We start from the raw sequence: 23,047 nt of genomic DNA, 5'->3' as shown, positions 1-23,047 counted from the left end.
ACCTTAAATCACAATAACTGCTTTGAGGCAGTGACAAATCTGTCACAATGCCATTGAAGAATTCTGGCCTGTTCCTCCATGGTGATTTGCTGCATCCTTTAGACGTTTTCTAGCATTGAAACACTAGCGTCATACTCCAGCAGCAGCACTTTTGTAGCAATTGGGTCTGGAACACCACTTAACTAATCCACATCAGCAAAAAGTTGTCTTCTTGCTCGTATCAGCATGAGAGGACGCGTGCCAATTGTGTTTTGCCAGATCCCACAGAGTGAGATACGAGCCGCGTTCCATTGCAGTTATGCGGCAGAGGGAAGTGATGCTTCTGAAAAGTTAACAAAACACAAATGCGAATTGTCTGCGTTTCCATTGTGGGACTTTATGCGAATAAAAAAGTTAGTTTATATCTCCTGGAACTAAAAACTGGAGGACAATATGATGGGTGTCGGTCCTGCAATTTCAATTACGTCTACAAACGCTGTGTTCGTTTTTAATCCGAGGCAACAAGAGCGAGTGAATACAATAAAGGGAAGGCAACCGCCCTAAAGTAGACAGAGGCCCTCGATTAGGGATTTCTTTGAAATCATCCATAGTGACTTCACGGAGGGGCTGTGGGTACAAAATCTTAGGGCGAGCAGCTCAACATTCATGGAATTGCGCAGCACAGTAGGCCCCCTTGTGCCCCCTGGTACAGCACACCTGAGGGAGGCAGTCCCAGCCGAGCAGCACAGAACCATCGCGCTTTATAAACCAGACACCTGTGTGGAGTACTGGGTTGGTGCCGAGACTTTCGATGTGCACGTGGGTTGTGTCAGGCCAAACGTGCCAAACTCATCAGGCGATACGTCACTTTACCTGATGAGGAAGAGGCAGGGCAGATGTTAGAGGTCAATCATGAGGCAATTAAAATACTTCAAATCTGTGGCTCAATCAATGGCACCAAGTGACGGGTATCGGAATTGTGTTAGCAGGAAAGGAGAGGCACCTGTTGTTCTGCAGGCAGATTAATGATGAGGGACATTTGTGTTGGGTAACCCGTTAGTGCTCATGTTGCTGTTGTATTTGCCACATCACATTTGTACAGGCATTTGAAAATCTGCATCATGTTATGCGACCTAAACACGAAAAAAGTAGTTTTGTGAATTAAAGGGTTTGTCGAATTGCCTGAAAAAACCAACTCAAGTGAGCGGCTAAAGTTTTTTTTTGCAATTATTTAAATGCACGTGTTTCCAAAACCATTTTGTTTTGCAATTTCAAAGTACGAATTTAAGGAGGTTAAGGAGTGGTAGAGTGCCTCATATCCTGAGCCAGAAGACCACCACACTAGAAAGAAAGTAGTATGTGATTCATACTGTGCAATGGAAAATTTGGCTTTCATCAGAAACCACCAGAACCGTGTAGATCAAAAAACTTCACTTTAGGGTCCTGTTTGCTGCACACTCATTCAGAACTGTTCAGAACTGTAGATGACATTGAAGGATTCTCAGGATAAAGTGTTGAGGAGCAACACACCAACCTTGGCTACTGGGCAAAAATGGAGATCAGCAACAGCGGTGAAGGAGGCATAATCAGCTCTCACATATGCCGACACCATGGGGAATGTTCAGCATGGAAGAGGAGGCCTTGGCCTTACAACTAGCCGCCCAGCCTGGAATAAAGCCACTGCTCCAGCACGGAGGAGGCTGGTGGTGGAGGAAGTACGTCGTCAGGTAGGAGGCTGCAAGGTGGGCCAAGGCAAACAGGGGCAGTGGACACGGTGGGACAGTGTTGAAAGGAGGAAGCTTAGTTGGAACGATGTGTGGGTCATAGAGGCGAGGAGGCTGAGCTTTACCATCAGAGCCACTTATGAAGTCCTGCCAACACCAACCAATCTCCATCAGTGGATTGGTGAAGATCCAGGGTGTGCCCTTTGCTCCAGGCCAGCCTCCCTCCGGCATATACTCACTGGGTGTAAGACCAGTCTCACCCAAGGGCGATACACTTGGTACCACAACCAAGTCCTAAAGAGCCTTGCGTCCATAATGGAGGAAAAACGATCTCTCATCAAAGCCCTTCCACCACCAATATCTAACCACCCATGGACGACTGCCTTTATCCAAGAAGGTGCAACAGTTACCCGGAGCAACTCCACACCATCGGAGAGAGGCCAGCTGTGCTTAGCACGCAACTGGAAACTGCTGGTAGATATTGACTAACAGCTGCCGTTTCCTCCGGAGATTGACACTACTACCTTGAAACCTGATATGGTGCTCTGGTCCCATTCCTTACATTATCGAGCTCACCGTACCCTGGGAGGATTCCATGGATGAGGTATACGAGCGGAAATATCTACGCTATGTCGAGTCAGCTGCCGAAGTTGGAAGTTCGCCCAGTGGAAGTAGGATGCAGAGGGTTTGTGGCAACATCTACCATCAAACTGCTGAGAGATCTGGGAATTAGGGGCCAGAGTCAGCGCGTAGCCATCAAAGCTGCATCAGAGGCACCGGAAAGATGAAGATGAAGAGGAATGCCCCCTGCTGGGCCCCCAAGTAACAAACTTAGGCTGCCATACATAGGCTCATAAGATGTCAGTCATTTGACACCATGACTAATTGGGCATGGGGCGCAAGCTTAGGGCTGATCACCCCATAGCTGGCCGCCTCTGGTGAGGGTGTATAGTGTGAAAGACCGAAACACCCCATGAGCCAGAAGAACATTACTGATGATGCGTCCCAATATTCTACAAACTTCTCGAAGTCTACCATTCACCATTTATCGACAAGCGTAACTTAACCTATTGTACATACTTGCACAAGGATAATAACATCTTACACTGTGTTTCGTAATCTTAAGGGCCATCCAGGAATTTTCCAAAAAAATGTGAAAAAAATATCAGTGTCTGTCTTAAGGAGCAACAGCTTTCATAACAGATGAACTCCTCGTTACCGTTAGAAGCCGATTCACTGACACCGTCTACCAGCAGTGAATAACATGCCAGTCGCTTCTGTAATGGGCTGTGATTCAGTATTCTAAAGAAAATGACATTTCTGTGTGTTGCTTAGTGTAATGGGCTATAAACCAGTGTTTTAAAGACAAGGCAGAATTGCTCGAATATTCTGCTACAGGTTATTGTTGATAGCTGTCTACAGGACATAAATATTTACCTGTCTTGCTAAAGAGTCACCTGCTTTGATTGAGTATCTCATCTACACACAATGTGGGGATACAGAACTGTCTGCTTCCTTTGAAAATTAAGGAGTTCTGGGGACATTGGTTTCTAATGAAGTACTCAAAGTAAATGTGTTTACACTATTTGTTCTAGAGGAGGAAATTGGCTTGCACCATTGTTTCACTGATTGCCATGTTGATCAATGTAGAAACTGAAGCATTTATATATTTCTGGGTAAAGGAGAATAAAAAAAAAAAAAAAGTACAGAGAAGTATGGTCTGAGACTCGGGACTGCTGCCTGTTTCTTTTATGCTTTTCAACATAATCGCTGTGGCTACACCGTATAGCAACAGTGGCTGGTACCTAGCCCTGAGGCCAGTAACACTTCCATAAAATGTACAGTACAATGTGGATAAAATAATTATGTATTTGTCGCATACATAGTGAAATGCATCTTTTTGCATACCCCTTGGGGTCAGAGCGCAGGGTCAGCCATTGTATAGCGCCCCTGGAGCAATTGAAGGTTAACGGCCTTGCTCAAGGGCCCGACAGAGTAGCATCTCTTTTGGCAGTGACGGGGATTTGAACCGGCAAACTTCGGGATGCCAGCGCAGACCCTTCGCCTCAGAGCCACCAATTGTAACACTGGGCCATATTCAGCATTCACTGGTGAAGAGCTGCAAGGCTGGCACATCAATTCAGAACCAGCTCCTTTGCCCTCCACAAAATGCCAACTGACTGCCCACAGTCCAGGACACAAACAGAACAGTTTACCATCTACAAGGAACACAAAGCATAGGGAGTGCGAGGAGACAGACCAGCACAGAAAGACGGTCCACTTCAACAAGGCTCGATTCACGTTGAATTTAGAATTAGAAACAAGCATCATCAGTTAAGAGATTTATTAATAAGTTGAACACATCCCTAGACTTTCAACATATCAATACTTTGACCACATCTCTAGTTTCTAGCCGCTATTCTCCACTGAATCCCAATATTCTTAAGAAGACTTATTCACGGATGCTAATTTTAATTGAGGATTATACGAGGTCAGACAGAAAAATAAACCAGATTGGATAAAAAAAAGACACAAAATAACATTTATTGATGAATTCCAGCATTCTAAACATTGTCACCTTCTATATACTCCCCCCTCCCGATCTCTACACCGCTCCATACCTATCCTCCATTGATTGAGACAATGCTGGAAGTCTTCTTGCTCGAGACTCTTGCTTGCCGTTTCTACCTTCACTTCATCCGTTGAAGAAAAATGTGAACCCTTAGGTCTCTTTTGATATTCAGGAACAAGTAAAAATAACGGAGCTAAATCGGACAGGAACGTTTTCGTCAGTCAAGAACTGCTTTACGGAAAAAGCATTGGGCGCGGGAGAGTCATCTTGCTGTTTGCTTTTTTCACCCGAAATCTCGTATACAGTAGAGATTGTTGTTCAAATACTGACTGGGCTATTCTCACAGGATATACTCAGCCGGTCAGCGGTTTGACAGGGCGTGTAGAAGGGGGATAAAGTTCTGATTCATGACCGGCCCAGTCCGGTTATTTTTGTGTCTCACCTCGTATGAAACTGTAAATCCATATTCTACATAACTCCTATACAGTGCATCCGGAAAGTATTCACAGCGCATCACTTTTTCCACATTTTGTTATGTTACAGCCTTATTCCAAAATGGAATTCATTTTTTTCCTCAGAATTCTACACACAACACCCCATAATGACAACATGAAAAAAGTTCACTTGAGATTTTTGCAAATTTATTAAAAATAAAAAAGCTGAGAAATCACATGTCCATAAGTATTCACAGCCTTTGCTCAATACTTTGTTGATGCACCTTTGGCAGCAATTCCAGCCTCAAGTCTTTTTGAATATGATGCCACAAGCTTGGCACACCTATCCTTGGCCAGTTTCGCCCATTCCTCTTTGCAGCATCTCTCAAGCTCTATCAGGTTGGATGGGAAGCGTCGGTGCACAGCCATTTTAAGATCTCTCCAGAGATGTTCAATCGGATTCAAGTCTGGGCTCTGGCTGGGCCACTCAAGGACATTCACGGAGTTGTCCTGAAGCCACTCCTTTGATATCTTGGCTGTGTGCTTAGGGTCGTTGTCCTGCTAAATGATGAACCGTCGCCCCAGTCTGAGGTCAAGAGCGCTCTTGGGCAGGTTTTCATCCAGGATGTCTCTGTACATTGCTGCAGTCATTTTTCCCTTTATCCTGATTAGTCTCCCAGTTCCTGCCACTGAAAAACATCCCCACAGCATGATGCTGCTACCACCATGCTTCACTGTAGGGATGGTATTGGCCTGGTGATGAGCGGTGCCTGGTTTCCTCCAAATGTGACACCTGACATTCACACCAAAGTTCAATCTTTGTCTCATTAGACCAGAGAATTTTGTTTCTCATGGTCTTGAGAGTTCTTCAGGTTCTTTTTGGCAAACTCCAGGCAGGCTGCCATATGCCTTTTACTAAGGAGTGGCTTCCGTCTGGCCACTCTACCATACAGGCCTGATTGGTGGATTGCTGCAGAGAGGTTGTCCTTCTGAAAGGTTCTCCTCTCTCCACAGAGGACCTCTGGAGCTCCGACAGAGTGACCATCGGGTTCTTGGAGGTCACCAAGACTAAGGCTCTTCTCCCTCGATCGCTCAGTTTAGATGGCCGGCCAGCTCTAGGTAGAGTCCTGGTGGTTTCGAACTTCTTCTACTTATGGATGTTGGAGGCCACTGTGCTCATTGGGACCTTCAAAGCAGCAGAAATTTTTCTGTAACCTTTCCAGATTTGTGCCTCGAGACAATCCTGTCTCGGAGGTCTACAGACAATTCCTTTGACTTCATGCTTGGTTTGTGCTCTGACATGAACTGTCAACTGTGGGACCTTCTATAGACAGGTGTGTGCCTTTCCAAATCACGTCCAATCAACTGAATTTACCACAGGTGGACTCCAATGAAGCTCCAGAAACATCTCAAGGATGATCAGGGGGAACAGGATACACCAGAGCTCAATTTGGAGCTTCATGGCAAAGGCTGTGAATACTTATGTACATGTGCTTTCTCAATGTTTTTATTTTTAATAAATTTGCAAAAACCTCAAGTAAACTTTTTTCACGTTGTCATTATGGGGTGTTGTGTGTGGAATTCTGAGGAAAAAAATGAATTGAATCCATTTTGGAATAAGGCTGTAACATAACAAAATGTGGAAAAAGTGATGCACTGTGAATACTTTCCGGCTGCACTGTACTTTTGGACACTGTTGCGCATGTAGTTTATGTAAATCTGGAGGACTCCACCAGGTGGCAGTGCAAGAAATCATCACAGTGAGAAAACAATGTCTAGTTTGATCGTGTTGCGAGTTGAGGGAATAAAGATGATGAAAGTAAACATTCTTTGCATTCTGATGCTGTTACAAATGTGAATAGCGGTGATTTCGTGGTATCCTCGAGGGCTTCAAGGTTTTGACGTTGGTGTGTGTAGATCTTCGACTTGAGATAAAAAATCGCATGGAGCGAGATCAGGCGAACATGAAGGACACCTGACGTCTCCACGCAAGGAGATCAGCTTTCCTGGAAACATCTCCTTGCATGGATCTCCGCACTGTGTGAGCTGTTGCTCCATCCCGTTGACACCAGGCATCCACCACATCCATTTCTTCCAGTTGGGGCTGCAAAAAGTTCTCTAGCATTTCAATGCAACGTTCTGAAGCGGCGTTACTTTTTGAGGGGTGGGGGAGTAAGAGCCTACAATGCCAAATTCTGCTATGGTGCACCAAACTGTAACACATGTGCTCACTGTGAGGGGGTCTCTGATGAAGTTCACAAGGGCTGGTTTCAGCCCAATGGCAAACGTTTTGCTTATTTACGCAACCATTCAAATGTTATTTTGTGCCTCGTCGCTGCACATGAAGACATTTCGATGAACTGTTTGCAGAATGTTGGCACACAACTCTCTACGGGTTTCCCAGTCTCTCAGTGAGTTCCTGCACTGCCATCATTCTATATGGATGGAAATTAAGGTCCTCATGCAAAATCAAAGACGTGATGGAAATGCTGAAGACAGAAGCGCGCTGAACGTCTAGGAGACTGCAAAATGGATGACCTTACAGCTTGGATGTTTTCAGGCGTTCGAACAGTCCGAGGACAGCCTGGAGATTTTCTGTTCAATGTTGTAACCGTCTGTCTAAATTTTAGCCACCCACTGAAGAATTGTGTTCCGATTTGGGACATCACCGTTAGGAGAAATGCGTGTTCGGAAAGCGCATTGCGTAGAGATGATGGATTCATCGTTTTTGAAGAACACTTCCGACAGTGAAAGCACGGTGTGCACCGGACCAAGGCATGTGGCCGACTGAAAACTACAAGAGATCGCTTTATCAAAAGACACAAAGCTCGGCCCCCCCCCCACCAACCCACTTGGCTGCCTGTACCTCGCGCAATTACCTTGACAAATGTGGTACTTCATTTTGGCTCACTTTGTACAACTAGAAGCTCAATTTTCAACCCCAACAGCCAAAGTTTGAGATTTCTATAATGTGACACAGGACTCAATTCAGCGTTTTGGTAGCTGAACAAGGGTAATAAGTTAACTTTGTCAGGCTCAATTCATTCATCACACATTAAACTTCTAGGGTATGAGGCATCAGTCTTCTTGCATTCTGGTTCCCATGATCAAAAGATCCCATGTGAAAATCTGACCCAATTCAATGGAAAAATAGGAAAATGTTTTGAAAAGGGGAGTGAAAAGCTCAGACAGGCCCCGTAAATTGTTATTCTTTAGTACTAACTGGAGTTGATCACGTCAAATTTTTTAGAATAATAATAAAAAAAAAAAAAGTTTCAATTCCCCCTTGCCATGGCATACTTACTCGGCAGGCCAGTCTAGCTTTCTCATGATCGGGTGCCATTCTCAGCGCCTGGACAAAAAACTGCACGGCTTTGTCGATGCAGTCTTCGTAGTACAGGCACAGTCCACGTACATAGAGGGCATCGGCGTTTGTGGAATCCATACGCAAGATATCACTAAAAAGACAGACAATGAGAAACACTAAATCTCTCTGCAGAACTTGACAAATTCACATCAGAAAGGTCATCATCATTTGAAATCCCTGTGACGATGTGGGTTCTGGCTCCACGCTCCCATGGCTGTTTGGGAACCCTTGAACCCAACACCGTCGATAATGAAACCGAGAGAGCTAGTCAGTGAAGGCAAATAATTGAGCATCTGAGCAAGGGGATGGTTAAAAGTGAAACAGTGCTTTTACTTAAAAACAGTCAACAAAATAAACAGTGTTCATAAAGTGCAGTTCTTTCTTCATCAAATAAATAATCCATAAAAAGAACACGTGGAGGTTAAAAATCAATAGAAAAAACAATCCTTTAAAACCAGAGGTTAAAATCTTCTCGTGGAAGCAATCTTAAAAACAACAAATCCGGTGTAACATTTCTGTTAGCGTCTCACCTGCTTATCCCGTTTGGGCTTAGCAGCAGGCAAGACGCTCTCTGCAGCTGCCCTCCTACAACACACATTCGAGACTGGAGACCTTCCGATCCCTGGCTCCGGTATGGCACTCATCCCAGTCCCCGAGACTTGATGTCCACCAATGACCAGGACGCACACACTGGGGACTCCACCACCAAGCCTCCCGACTTCCGCTGCCTTTCCGTGGCTTCTCTGCGGCCAGTCGCCTTCCTTGGTCACTCCCGCTACCTGATCGCTCAGCGGGAGCGACATCTAACTCAAACGCCTGGGTGTAGGCCCAACACCCCAGGCCCTCGCAGCTGCCCGTGCGCTCGTTTGTTCGCTCGTTCTCTCTCTTTCACCGACCTGCCTCCTCATCTGCTCCCGGTAACCTCCGTCCTCTTTCCTTTCCTTTTTTCTCTCCGAACGTTTCTTTCACCTCCACTTCAACCGACTTGCGCTTCTTTTTTATAACGTGAGGGGCCATCACAGCTGTAGCATTAGCCACGGGAGCAATCACGAATGTGGGCAGTTCCCCACCTGTGCACATGGTGAGAAACGCCCACATCGACGACTGCCCCGCGGGCTCGCTACAACATTGCATACCCTCCCCACGAAGCCGCCTCGGGTGCGGTGATTATTTAAAAATGGCCTTAGCTCAACGAGCTGTGGACCCATAACACCACAGTCCCTGGAATGATGGAAAATCTTTGTTCATTTGTACTCACAGTTGAACTTTGGGGATAGCCGACACATGAAGGAAACTGCAGGCACTCATTCAACATTAGAACATTAAGGAGACATGCCATACTAGAAAGCTTATTAGTAGCAGGTGGTGTGGCCTAGTAGTTAAGGGTTTGGATTGCAAGCCCGGAGGTTGTGGATTCAAATCCCATCACAACTCGTCACTTCACCCGTCTGTGCTCCGATTGAATAAAGAAAAGAAATGGAACCAACTGTGTCTCAAAAATATGTTGTAAGTCGCTTTGGATAAAAGTGTCGGCCAAATAAATAAATGTAAAGGCAGTAGGGTGATGTTCAGTGTTAGCCATTATGGATGCAATGAGACATGAAGCAAAATGGCACCTTTTCTTAGTTAACTAAATGGATTACAATATGCAAACTTTCGAGGCATCGCAGGACCCTTCTTCACAAAGCTTATTACAAATTAAACCACGTCTGCCATTACACAAGTGTATCACATCCACTAGTCAACTTGAGCAGCACGCACCGCTGCCGCTACCAAACGCCTTTTACCCAGAGACATTATACTTTCCACCACCAACACTCTTGGACGTATGTAGAGATGCAATAAGGAGTTATGTCAAGTACAGAGAATTAAGCAGTCATTACCTGGCTACAGACTGTGCTTCTGGGTAGCGGCCAAGCAATGCTAAGCACTCTGCCTTCAGGATTTTAAAGCGGTGACATGACGGGGCAAACTCCAGAATCCGGTCCATGCAGAACACCACCTGCAAAACATGATGAAGGGGGTGCAACACACAATCAGTTCACTGATGCTCTCAGAGGACCAAGTGATTTATTAGACAATGTGATTCTATTCCATGGCAAAGCAGAAAGGAAAAGTTACTTGGCACAAAAACCTGCAATCTAAACTCTGTGTTACCTGGCATGCAAAACACCAAAAGCAAGAAGACTACCTTTCTGAAATCCCGCTTGTCAAAGTCGCTCTCTGCCATCTTCTCAAAGTCGCACACAGATCTGGAATTCCTCAGCTGCAGAAAAGAATCAGAAAGTGACAATCTGCAAGAATCCTCAGGAAGTTTGATCCAATTGGCCAAATCTAGCAGCAGACTTTGTTTATTGGCTGAAACTATAAATTAATGTGATCGTCATTGCATTAGATGTCAAGATTCTGGCTGCTTGAACTTCACAATTAACTCCCCTTGTAGCAGTGCTACTAGAGTCTGAAACTGCAACTCCCAGCAGTCCCTGCAGTGGCTCTGATTGGTCTTCTGCTGAGGGTGCAGTGGCTGTTGGGGTCAAAGGAGGTCAGCACAGCTTTTAAAAGGGGGCCAATGACCAAAAGGAAAAAAAAAAAAAGAGGTATTTTGTATTTTATTATTACCATGCTTATATTAACTTCACCTGTTTGTTGTCTGGTACAAATCTCGTAATCGATATTTAACCCACTTGGTACCAAATCTGTCCTCTCTACCCTTCGTGGGCTAAAAGTTGACGTCAATGGGATGCTGGTTGAACCCTCAGCATCAGTCTGTAATTGGGGTGTCATCTTTGACCAGCTTCTTACTTTTCAATCACACATTAGCTCAATAGTGCAGACGACTTTGTTTCATCTCCGTAACATTGCTCATCTGCATTCTTTCCTCAGTGTGAAGGACACCGAAACACTCATTCATGCTTTCATCATCACTACCCGTCTGCACTATTGCAATGCATTGTTTTATGGTCTACCGACTAAGTAGATCAATAGATTACAGCAGGGGTGCCCAGACTTTTTCGGCTTGCGAGCTACTTTTAAAATGACCAAGTCAAAATGATCTACCTACATTAAAAACGCTATATATGCCGAGTATACTTTATAAATATATGTTGTTGTATCTTGCATAACCTTTATGGCACAATAACAATTTAATACATTTATGGTCACTACAGTATTTGGATTTAATAATCTCACGTGGGAAATGGCTGACTCGCATAAATAAATACAGCCAAATAATGCAGTCAAGGAGGTAGCACATTTCCTCATGTTTGGGTACTTTTCCTCTGTGAGTAAGTTCCAAAACTGTCCAAGAGTCCCAGACTTCAGCTGAATGTCATCCTGTACTGTCAAAATCTCATCCTTCACTGTAGAGTTTTAGGTGAAACAGTGTTGCAATTTTTGATGCGGGTGAATTACCCTCAACATCTTCTCTAAATGGATAGCACTTAAATGTAGCGATTGGCTCAAGTAAAGCTGAGTCTTGAAACCGTCTATCAAAGTCTGACAGGCAATTTTCAATCTGCTATCAAGTTGCGCACACGCCTTCCATTGTGTCTCCAGCTCTGACCCGAGGTTTTGGATGTCCCCCAAATCAATGTGCTGCAGCTTTGAGGACAGATGTTGCATTTTTCATTTGAAAGCATTAACTGAGCTAATCATATTGACCATGGTTTTGCCTGTAAGAGTCATTTTCCTAGTTCTATAAAATGTATGAATATTTACTAGATGATAATGCATAAAATATGGGAGGTTCCTAAAACCCCTGTGAATAGAATTGAGTTGGTATTTTCCTGTCATTTCTTAACAGTTTTTGAGTAAACAATGTTCTTTAGTAAGTGTTTTGCCTTACCTTGTGTAAGGTATAGAGGCATACGGTTTTTTAACCGTGTCCTTGAAAGAATTCTTTTTAGGCTCGCGTTCGTGCTTATGCACGGTACTGAGCCTGGCGCATATCTAAGTGCCAACGGCCTAAGGGTCTTTTTGAGCGTATAGTAACTCGTAAATTAAAAGATCTAAGTTTTGAACCGTATGTTTAAAGCATACAGAAGAAGAAATAAATAACCTTTAAGTACAGAAGTAACCAAAGCTTCATAAGAAAAACTAAGTTTATAGAAGATACATTTTCCCTTTTTTTTTGCCTTTATTCTTTGTGTGTAACTATTTTTCTTTTAATTCTTGTATGGATTATTTGCCTTTAACTTTCACTAAATATTTTTAAAACAAACTTTTGGACTGAGAGATTTCTTCGACACGCGTCTTACCCGTGCCTGACTTCACCTTACACAAAGCGGCTACATGCCTTTTCCTTGCAGCTGTAAATTAAGCTCATTCAACAGGTTGGTCAGATCGGGAAAAAAAATGCCAAGTCTAGCTTCCATTGATCGTTATTAAGTTGCTTGTATTCTGCATGTTTAATGACAAGGACACACACCTTTTTCTCCGGCCAGGGGTCTTGAAATCTCAGCAGGAACTTCTCCCTAGCCATCTGTCTCAACGAATGCCTCTTTTATCATCTCTCCATCTTGGAAGGACTTCTTATTCTTAATAATCGAGTGACTCACCCGGAACGATGCTTCGGTGTGTCTGCCTTTGCCTTTTGAATTCAGCCGATTGAAAAATGTCGGCTGTCCGATTAACTGCAATTTTAGTTCCCCCTCCTTTCTTTCTCTTCCTCAGATCGCTTTTCAGAAGGAAGTCAGTTTCGTAGTTTTTATGAACAGTTCAAAAGTGCCTTTCCAGATTTTCCTTCTTTGGAATAGCAATGATAGATTAACAGATCAGACAAACACACTTTGATTGTGAAATTGTGATAGTAAAAAAATCCTTGTCCAATTCCACATCCAGCCCATACCCTCCCCAATTTTTTTTTTTTAGATCGCAGCCGGAGTTTTGCAGTAGCTTGCACGTTTGATGACCAGTGTGTTAGAAGAGATCTCAGACTGGCCGCCCTGTATGTCAATCAAGTGGCAAATGCCATAGGGAGGATATATGATAGACTAAAGTTTAAAACATTTTTTTTGAATGCAACGCGATCTACCTGCACTACCTTTGCGATCTACCGGTTGATCGCGATCGACACATTGGGCACCCCTGGATTACAGTATGTTCAGAATTCTGCTGCTCGTTTACTTACACACACTAAAAAATCTGCTCACATCACTCCTGTCCTCTATGATTTGCATTGGTTACCAGTTTCTTCACGAGTCAAATATAAAATTATTCTTCTCACCTTTAAAGCCCTTCATGGTTTATCCCCTCATTATCTGTCGGAGCTGCTGCTTCCTTACACTCCTGCCTGTGCATTAAGATCATCGGACGCGAACTTACTCACTGTAGTAACTATGGTTGGCAGAGCTTTCAGTGTGATGGCCCCTAAAATTTGGAATGCTCTTCCTCTCAGTCTTCACGAGGAAAAATCTATTATCAATTTCAAACTCCTGTTAAAAACACATCTTTTCAATGATTTGGATTCATTTTCTTGCATGTAATTTCTACTGTCTTGTTAATGTGTTCACTGAATTTAAAGTGTCCTTGAGTGTATGAAAGGCGCTACATAAATCAAACTTATTACAGTCGACCCTTGACATACGAGCGGCCTGATATGCGAACAACTTGATTTACAACCAAAATTTTTGTTTTGATTTACGACCAACGTCTTGCGTTACGACCCAAATGTGGTCACGTGTATCTGCTTGTGCGATTGTAAACAAACAGCCGAGAGCATTCGTAAGCGTCAGTCGGAGCCCAGATACATGCGTTTGTGGACGTAATTTCGGTCAGTGCAGTGATTTATCTATCTATATATATATATATATATATATATATATTTATCTATATATATATAATTCACTAAGACCATGGCAAGCGAGACGCATAATTGCTAAGGAAGGAAGAGAAGGTAACGAAGAAGGAAATTGTGCGGAAATATGAGAGTGGTGTTCATGTGACCGATCCCGCTAATACCGTATTTACTCATGTACCACGCACCCTCGTGTAAGACGCGCACCCTAATTTTTACAAAGAAAATTGCAAAAAAAGTTTTGCCCCATGTACGATGCGCGTTGTGATTGTATAGGAAGCGTTTAGAGAGAGAGTGAGCACTGTCGTGCGAGAGCAAGCGAGAGAGAGTGCCAGTGGGCGGGCGAGTGAGAGAGAGCGCGAGTGGGCGAGCAAGCAAGCGAGAGAGAGATAGAGAGAGAGCGCAAGTGGGCGAGCAAGCAAGCGAGAGAGAGAGAGAGAGTGCAAGTGGGCGAGCAAGCGAGCGAGCGAGAGAGAGCGTGAGTGCGTGAGCGAGCCCAAGCAGAAGAAGTTTCCTCGTGTATGACACGCACCTGATTTTCTAATGCTAATTTTTGGGAAATACGGTATGTACAGCATGTCGAAATCCACCATCTCGACAATTTTACAAAGAAAAGAGGAGGCTCCTTCTAAACAATAACCACCTTCCGTTTCATTCTCCTCCTCCTCCCTTCCTGCAGCCCAAAGATGTCAAATTAAATGGTGAGTACAGTATGAAATTGTTATTTCTGGTAGGCTAGGCACTTTATGACTTTTTGGTTAGTACATTAGAAAAATTATTGGCGTTTTGGTAAATTATGCACATTATACAACCCTTTTTTATGAAAAGGTTAAGTAAGTGTTGCAGTGGGATGTTCGGAACACATTATGGGTATTTCCATTATTTCTTATGGGAAAAATCGTCTTGACTTACAACCAACTTGAGTTACAACCAGCCCTCGCAAACGAATTGAGTTCGTTAATCAAGGGTCCACTGTATTATCAAAGTGAGACCCCCAAAGTAAAACAAACAAGAGAGAAACTCACTTAGCCGCTGATAGACAACAGGGACGAGCCCGTCCTCAAAATGAAACCGCCGACTCTGCCCTTCAATTTTTTTTTCTGATGATTTCAATAGTTTCTAGGAGCCTGGGCTTTTTACAGCACGGGTGCACACAGCTAGTTATTTAATAAGTGGGGATGCTTTCTCAAGCCCTGTCCAGGTTTTGTTCCCACCTTACAGCTCTCAACGCCCAATGCAATAAGGATATGCTTTGGCTCCGAAAGACACCTGTCCCGAATTTCTGAATTCAGAAAAAATTAATGAGACGAATTACTGAGTGGTAGGGCAAAAATACAACTGAGCAGAATTCAGACCATGCATGGCATTGTGTTCAAAGCATGAAACCCCTCAATCAACATGGCTGTAGTGTGGTAAGGAAATCCTTTTCTGTTATCCAGACTCGAGTCATTCTGACACCGAACATCAGTGGGCTTACCTCCTGCTGTGCCTGTACATTATCGGGTTCCATTTCAAGGACTTTCTGGAAACAGCGGGTTGCTGCCATGGCATTACCCAGTGACAAATGGCACTTGCCTTCCCGAAGATGACCCTTAAATGACACAGCAAAGTTATTTGTTCAAGCCGAAATTGCGACAACATGAAGGCAGCTAGTCAGAAACACTCACACACGCGTGCACACAAAGTGAGAACCTCACTCAAGACTCCACAGACAGACCACTGGATCACTACCTTCACAAATGTGTCGTCCAGCCTGACAGCCTGCTGTGCATCTTCAAGTGCATCACGGAAGCGACCCAGCATCATTAGAGTGGCGGCCCGGTTTCCATAATAACTGGCATTCCTGGGACATGAATCTGATAAACAAAAAGTGTCACGAGCATAAAAAAAAGATGAAATTAACACTGAGATTGCATGTGGCGGTGAAGAGAGAACTGCCCAGTAGCACAGTAGACAATCAGGATGTGGAATCCCCTTCTGGTATTTGTAATGGCCTCAAGTGACCCTTAACTATAACGGCATACCAGTAAACCTGTATGGCTCATGGAAAACATTTTAAGGTAATACTTACGCCAAAAGATGCTTCATAAAATAGAAGTGAGGATTTTCTTTTGACATTTTGGATCATCAGTGGGCTTGCTGCAGATGCCCCATGTTGTGTTCAGCTCTTAAGGAAATACCGACGTCAGCAAAGGCTGTCAAATTTGATCTGGAAAGCCACAGTAATGGCAGGTTTTCACCCAGGATCAAACTAAAGATCTAAATCTAGACTACTGTCAGAAATGACTTCTCTGCCTAATTTGTCTTTTTTGAGTGTCATTTTGGTTTTGTCATCTAACAGATGTTTACAGAAATCTGTCATATGGATATACAGTGGGGGAAATAAGGATTTGATCCCCTGCGGAATGTGTGTAAGTTTGCTCACTTACAAACAAATGAACAGTCTCTAATTTATATGATAGTTTCATTTTAATGGAGAGAGACAGAATATTCTTCTTCTTTCGGCTGCTCCCGTTAAGGGTTGCCACAGTGGATTATCTTCTTCCATCTCTTCCTGTCCTCGTCATCTTGTTCCGTCACCCCCATCAACTGCATGTCCTCTCTCACCACATCCATAAACCTTCTCTTAGGCCTTCCTCTTATCCTCTTCCCTGGCAGCTCTATCATTAACATCCTTCTCACAACATACCCAGCATCTCACCTCTGCACATGTCCAAACCAACGCAATTTCGCCTCCCAACTGTTCCACCTGAGCGGACCCTCCGATGTCCTCTTTTCTAATCCTGGCCATCCTCGTCACACTCAATGCAAATCTTAACATCTTTAACTCTGCCACCTCCAGCCCCGTCTCCTGCTTTCTGGTCAGTGCCACCGTCTCCAGCCCATACAACACAGGTGGTCTCACTCCCATCCTGTAGACCTTCCCTTTCACTCTTGTCGATATTTGTCTGTCACAAATCACTCCTGACACTCTTCTCCACTCTGCCTGCACTCTCTTCTTCACTTCTCTTCAACAGTCCTTGTTACTCTGTACTGTTGATCCAGGTATTTAAACTCCTCCGCTTTCACCAACTCTACTCCCTGCATCCTCACCATTCCTCCCATTCACACATATGTAATCTGTCGTGGTGGTCCTACTGACCTTCACTCCTCTCCTCCACACAGCATATCTCCACATCTCCAGGGTGTCCTCGACCTGCTCCCTACTCTCACTTCAGATCACAATGTCATCAGCCAACATCACAATCCACGGGGACTCCTGTCTAATTTCATCTGTCAACCTGTCCAAAGAAAGGGCTCAGAGCCGATCACTGATGTAATCCCACCTCTGTCACTCCTACTGCAGACCTCACCACAGTCACACTTTCCTCATACATATCCTGTACCACTCTTATATACTTCTCTGCAACTCCCGACTTCCTCATTCAATACCACAACTCCTCTCCAGGCCCCCTGTCATTTGCTTTTTCCAGGTCCACAAAGACGCAATGCAGGTCCTTCTGGGCTTCTCTCTACTTCTCCATCAATACTCTCAGAGCAAATATTACATCTGTGGTGCTCTTTCTTGGCATGAAACCATAAATGGACAGAGACAGAAGATCAACCAAAAAATCAAGAAAAAAAAAAACACATTACATAAAAGTTATAAAAATTGATTTACATATCATTGTGAGAAATAAGAATTTAATTTCCAACAACCCAAACAGAGTTCAGGTTCCCACAGATTGGGATTACAATCAATCAATCAATTCCAGATACTCCTAATCTCAATTGTTCTGTGTATAAAGCCCACCTGTCCACAGAATCAATTTCTTCTATTCTAACCTCTTCACCACCAAGGAGCTGTCAGAGGACATCATGGACAAGACCTGCACAAGGCTGGAATGGGCTACATCACCACCAGTTAGAAGCTTGGTGAGAAGGTGACAGCTGTTGGTGTGATTATTCGGAAATGGAAGAAATATAAAATGACCATCAATCACCCTTGGGCTGGAGTTCCATGCAAGATCTTGCCTCATGGGGTGAAAATGATTATGAGAAAGGTGAGGGATCAGCCCAAAACTACACAGGAGGAGCTTGTTAATGATCTGAAGGCAGTTGGGACCACCACAGTCACCAAGACCAACATTGGTAACACATTGTGCCGTAATGGATTGACATCTTGTGGTGCTCACAAAGTCACTTTGGTCAAAAAGGCACATGTACAGGCCTGTCTTAAGTTTGCCAGTGACATTCTAAAAGATTTAGAGAAGGCTTGGGAGAAAGTGCTGTGGTCAGATGAAACCAAAAAACGAGCTCTTTGGCATCAACTCGACTGGCCGTGTTTGGAGGAAGAGAAATGCCGAGTATGACCCAAAAAAACCATCCCCACAGTCAAGCAAAGTGGTGGACACATTATACTTTGAGGCTGTTTCTCTGCTAATTCCACGAGATCACTCCACTCCAGATCATTGACAAGCTCCTCCTGTGTAGTTCTGGGCTAATCCCTCACCTTTCTCATGATCATCCTCACCCCTTGATGCAAGATCGTGCATGGAGGTCCAGACCGATGGCGATTCTGTCTCTCCATTAAAATGAAACTGCCATACAAATCAGAGACTGTTCATTTTATTGGAAGTGAGCAAACTTTCAAATTCAGCAGGGGATCAAATACTTATTTCCCCCCCAGTAGGTGTTATGTCTGTTGTTTCTAAATTGTTAACAGTTTTAATAAGAACAGTCCACCCAGTCCCACCAAGCTTGTCAGGACTTGAAGATCATTAAGGTTGCCTTCTCTTTCATTTATCTACAGTTCTCCAGTTTGAGGAAATACTTTAATGCCAGCAGCCATACCACTTGAACTTCAGAAGAGGTCACCCACTTGAAGCTCAGCATGTTCAGGTCCAGCTAGTACTTGAATGGGAGACCATCTAGGACAGGGGTGTTGAATGCCAGTCCTGGTGGGCCGCAGTGGCTGCAGGTTTTTATTCTAACCCTTCTTCCAAGTCAGTGATCAGTTTTCACTGCTAATTAACTCATTTTCCCTTCATTTTCAAAGCCCAATTATTAAGGATTCCATCCTCTGAATTGATTTGCTTCTTCATTAAATGGCAAGCGGAAATGAGATGTGAAACGAGCTGACAGGTGACCAGCTAAAGTGGAACGTCAAACTCCAACCAGTTTCTTAATGAGAAGCCATTTCTTGCTGTTATTGAATATCGTGACTTGTTGCTGCTCTCATTCTGCCACAGCAGACTATTGATTTTTCTGTTTTTAATAAGACCACCATCAAGATGTTTTGGTGACCTGAGCAGACCAACAAGGCCAACACCTTCACCTTTCTTTATTTTCAGGTGAGTTGGTCATGTGGTGGCTTGTTTTGTGTCTCACTATTGTTTGGCTGCTCATTAAAGAAAAAGAAGCAACTAAGGGCTCCGAGTCATGTCAATTAAAACTAAGGCAAAACGAGTTAATTAGCAGCAAAAACAGCTCACTAATTAAGAAGAGGGTTAGAATGAAAACCTGCAGCTACTGCGGCCCTCTTGGATGGATGGATAGATAGATAGATAGATACTTTATTAATCCCAAGGGGAAATTCACATAATCCAGCAGCAGTATACTGATACAAAGAAACAATATTAAATTAAATAATAATAAAAATGAAAAGAATTAAAATAAAATTAATGTTCGCATTTACTCCCGGGTGGAACTGAAGAGTCGCATAGTGTGGGGGAGGAACGATCTCCTCAGTCTGTCAGTGGAGCAGGACGGTGACAAAAGTCTGTCACTGAAGCTACTCCTCTGCCTGGAGATGATCCTGTTCAGTGGATGCAGTGGATTATTCATGATTGACAGGAGTTTGCTTAGTGCCCGTCGCTCTGCCACAGATGTTAAACTGTCCAACTTTAATCCTACAATGGAGCCTGCCTTCTTAACAAGTTTGTCCAGGCGTGAGGCATCTTTCATCTTTATGCTGCCACCCCAGCACACCACCGCATAGAAGAGGGCACTCGCCACAACCGTCTGGTAGAACATCTGCAGCATCTTACTGCAGATGTTGAAGGATGCCAACCTTCTCAGAAAGTATAGTCTGCTCTGACCTTTCTTACATAGAGCATCAGTATTGGCAGTCCAGTCCAATTTGTCATCCAGCTGCACTCCCAGATATTTAAAGGTCTGCACCCTCTGCACAGTCACCTCTGATGATCACAGGGTCCATGAGGGGCCTAGGCCTCCTAAAATCCACCACCAGCTCCTTGGTCTTGCTGGTGTTAAGGTGTAAGTGGTTTGAGTCGCACCATTTAACAAAGTCTTTGATTAACTTTCTGTACTCCTCCTCCTGCCCACTCCTGATGCAGCCCACAATAGCAGTGTCATCAGCGAACTTTTGCACGTGGCAGGACTCCGAGTCATTTGAGTCCCCTGCTACAGGACTTGGTATAATGCACTACATGTCAACTTTTCCAGCCTGATTTAGTATCGGGCCTTGGGTGGTTTCAGTGCCCCACAGTAGGTCTTAACAGGGCACTGACTCTCACCGTATGACCCTGAGCAAGCCATTCAACCCACCTTTGCTCCAACTGTAGAACCTGTAGACAGCTGGAGGGCCGTAGCGGCTCCAGGATTTTATTGTTTAACTGAAGAAGCACTTCTGCTCCACTTTACTTGACTCTCTTATTAAGATTTTGAACCCTTAATTGTTTATTTTAGTTTTAAAACCGCTGCATTCCCTCTTACTAATGGCTCCTTATTAGGGCCAAGATTCAAATGACAAAGAAAGCTGCTGTTCTCGATTGAGGTCATTTCCACTTCCACCTGTGTGGATTCATCGTGCACTACTCGGTTTAATGAAGTACTCAGAAGGAAACTGAAGAGAAAGTGAAGAGCTAAAAATTACTCAGCAGTTTTAGGCTTCAAATCATTTGGATGATATCATTAGCAAGAAAAAAAAAAAAATCTATGATTTAGCAGTGGCCTAACAATACAGAGATAAAACAAGACACTAAATTAAATTAGATGCATTATTGGCAAGGGCTGATTTCTAATTAAGCAATTGGAGCAGAAACCTGAAGCCAATGCAGCACTCCAGGCCTGGAGTTCAACACCCCTGTCTCACTAGTGCAGGGGTCCCCAACTCCAGTCCTGGAGGGCACCAGTGGCTACAGGTTTTCATTCTAACCCTTTTCTTAATTAGTGACCTGGTTTTGCTGCTAATTAACTTTTTGAATTAATTTTAATTGACTTTTTTTTATGATTTGTTCCCCTGTATTTTTTTCATCGTTCCTGTGAATTTCTTCATTTCTTTCATTAAACGGCACCCAAACAGAAATTAAATGTGAAGTGAGTGAGCCAACAGAAGACCACCTAAGTCAGGGACTCAAACTCCCACCAATTTCACTCCAATCAGTTTATTTAATTAGGCACCAAGTCTTCTTGTTAATTAAACCTGTTCTTTAACTCCATGGCTTGTTGCTGCTCTCATTGTGCAATAGCAGACATTCCTGAAATTGCTGATTTTCTCTTTTCCTAAGAACTCTGATAAAATGTTTGGTGATCTGAGCAGATCGACATTCCTGAGACTTTCATCTTTCTTTCTTTTCAGATATTGTATGATGGTCTCACTTTGCTGGTCACATTTCGGCTCATTTTGTATCTCATTATTGTTTGGCTGCTAATTAAGGAAAAAGAAACAATTATGAGGTCTGAGTCTTCAAGAATAATTCAATTAAAATTAATTCAAAAGAAGTTAATTAGCAACAAAAACAGGTCATTAATTAAGAAAAGGGTTAGAATGAAAACCTGCAGCCACTGTGGCCCTCCAGGACCAGAGCTGGGGACCCACGCACTAGTGGCTCTAATACTTGCCACATGAGAAAACCAGCCACATTTTTTTGGATTTTGATTTAATATACTTTGTTGATCTCCAAGGGGAAATTGTCTTTTTGTATGACCTTTTAGGGGGCGGAGTACCTGGGGAGCAATTTTCAGATTAAAGACCAAACAGAGTAGGATCCCCTCTGGCATACATGTCTCTCTCTTACCTATAGCTTTTGAATAGAAGTTAAATGCTTCTGAATAATCTTTCCTCACGTAGAAGGCATTTCCTTGCTCTTTGAAATCTTCTGCTTCCCTACAAAATAAAAAACAAAAAACAGCGAGAGTTAACAGAAATTAGTATATGCAAACCATTACAGATAAAGTAAGGGAAAAGTTTAATCAGCCTCTCAGGTGAATTTATAAAAAAAATAAATAAAATAAATAAACAAAAGCGAAGCAAGCCGGCAGGGGGCACCCCTTGTGTGTCTGTGTATACACACACACACACACACACACATACATACACATACTAGCAAAATACCTGCACTTGTGGTACTGCCTTAAAATTTTTATTAAGAAGAAAATTAAACTTTTTTAAACTGAGGTAAAATATGCCAATAATTATTTGTTAAGATCTCTTTGTATACCACATTGTGAGTTCGGCCCTCCGGTTGTAATCTGACCAAGCTGTGCGCTGAGCTTACTCTTGAGCATGTAACGTACAGTTGGCCATGTGAACAGTAATCTTGTCTCAAATCTCACAGCTTGGATTGCTGCTGTCATAATCAGTTTGAGTTTCATGGTTTGTTTCAATTACGACAGTATTTGCAGGACTTGTGTTGAAGTGACATTCGGCATCTGTCAAGCGTTGTAAGCATACAACCAGTTTCATCGATAACTTCACATCCAGCTTTTGAGAGTTTAAACATTCATAAACATCAAAGTGTCCACTACTGAAATCGTCACCTGTCAATCTAAGATGTTTAAGAGGCACTGGCAGTTGTTGAAACATGTAAAATATTTGGCCATTTCGGTACACTTGAAAGCGACAACAGAACAATTCAGCAACAGCCATCAACTCACATGCAGAACCATAGGTGAAGGGCTTAAGCATTTCACTCTTCTAGTGCTCCTGTGTAGTCTAATTATCTCCTGTACCGTCATCAGTCCACACCTTGAACCTGTCCCAGTCATTCAATACATAAGACACAATGTTCCTCTGGATATCAAGAGTGAGCCTGATATGGCCATGCAATATGTAACAAAGAGAATGGAAAAGGCAGGTGCCATCTCTGGGCATGGAAACCACTCGGTAAGTGACAGTTCTTTGATCGATGGTGATCACCTCGATAGACATGGTAATGGGTACGGTTGGAAATG

The 23,047-nt window shown here is 43.4% G+C and overlaps 1 protein-coding gene across 1 annotated transcript in view; it reads right to left on the bottom strand.

The window, feature by feature from the left end:
- Positions 1-23,047, bottom strand: part of dnajc7 (DnaJ (Hsp40) homolog, subfamily C, member 7) — a 60,167-nt gene that overhangs the window by 14,006 nt on the left and 23,114 nt on the right. Inside the window, exons 2-7 of the mRNA XM_039740530.1 lie at positions 21,892-21,980; positions 15,602-15,726; positions 15,348-15,461; positions 10,268-10,342; positions 9,960-10,078; positions 8,014-8,167 (exon numbers count right to left, since the gene is read on the bottom strand). Coding sequence (XP_039596464.1) covers positions 8,014-8,167; positions 9,960-10,078; positions 10,268-10,342; positions 15,348-15,461; positions 15,602-15,726; positions 21,892-21,980 — 676 coding nt within the window. The remainder of the gene's footprint in view (positions 1-8,013; positions 8,168-9,959; positions 10,079-10,267; positions 10,343-15,347; positions 15,462-15,601; positions 15,727-21,891; positions 21,981-23,047) is intronic.

This window comes from Polypterus senegalus, chromosome 17 (genome assembly GCF_016835505.1).
Source record: "Polypterus senegalus isolate Bchr_013 chromosome 17, ASM1683550v1, whole genome shotgun sequence".
Lineage (NCBI taxonomy): Eukaryota > Metazoa > Chordata > Cladistia > Polypteriformes > Polypteridae > Polypterus > Polypterus senegalus.
This window is presented reverse-complemented; position numbering and strand designations above follow the sequence as displayed.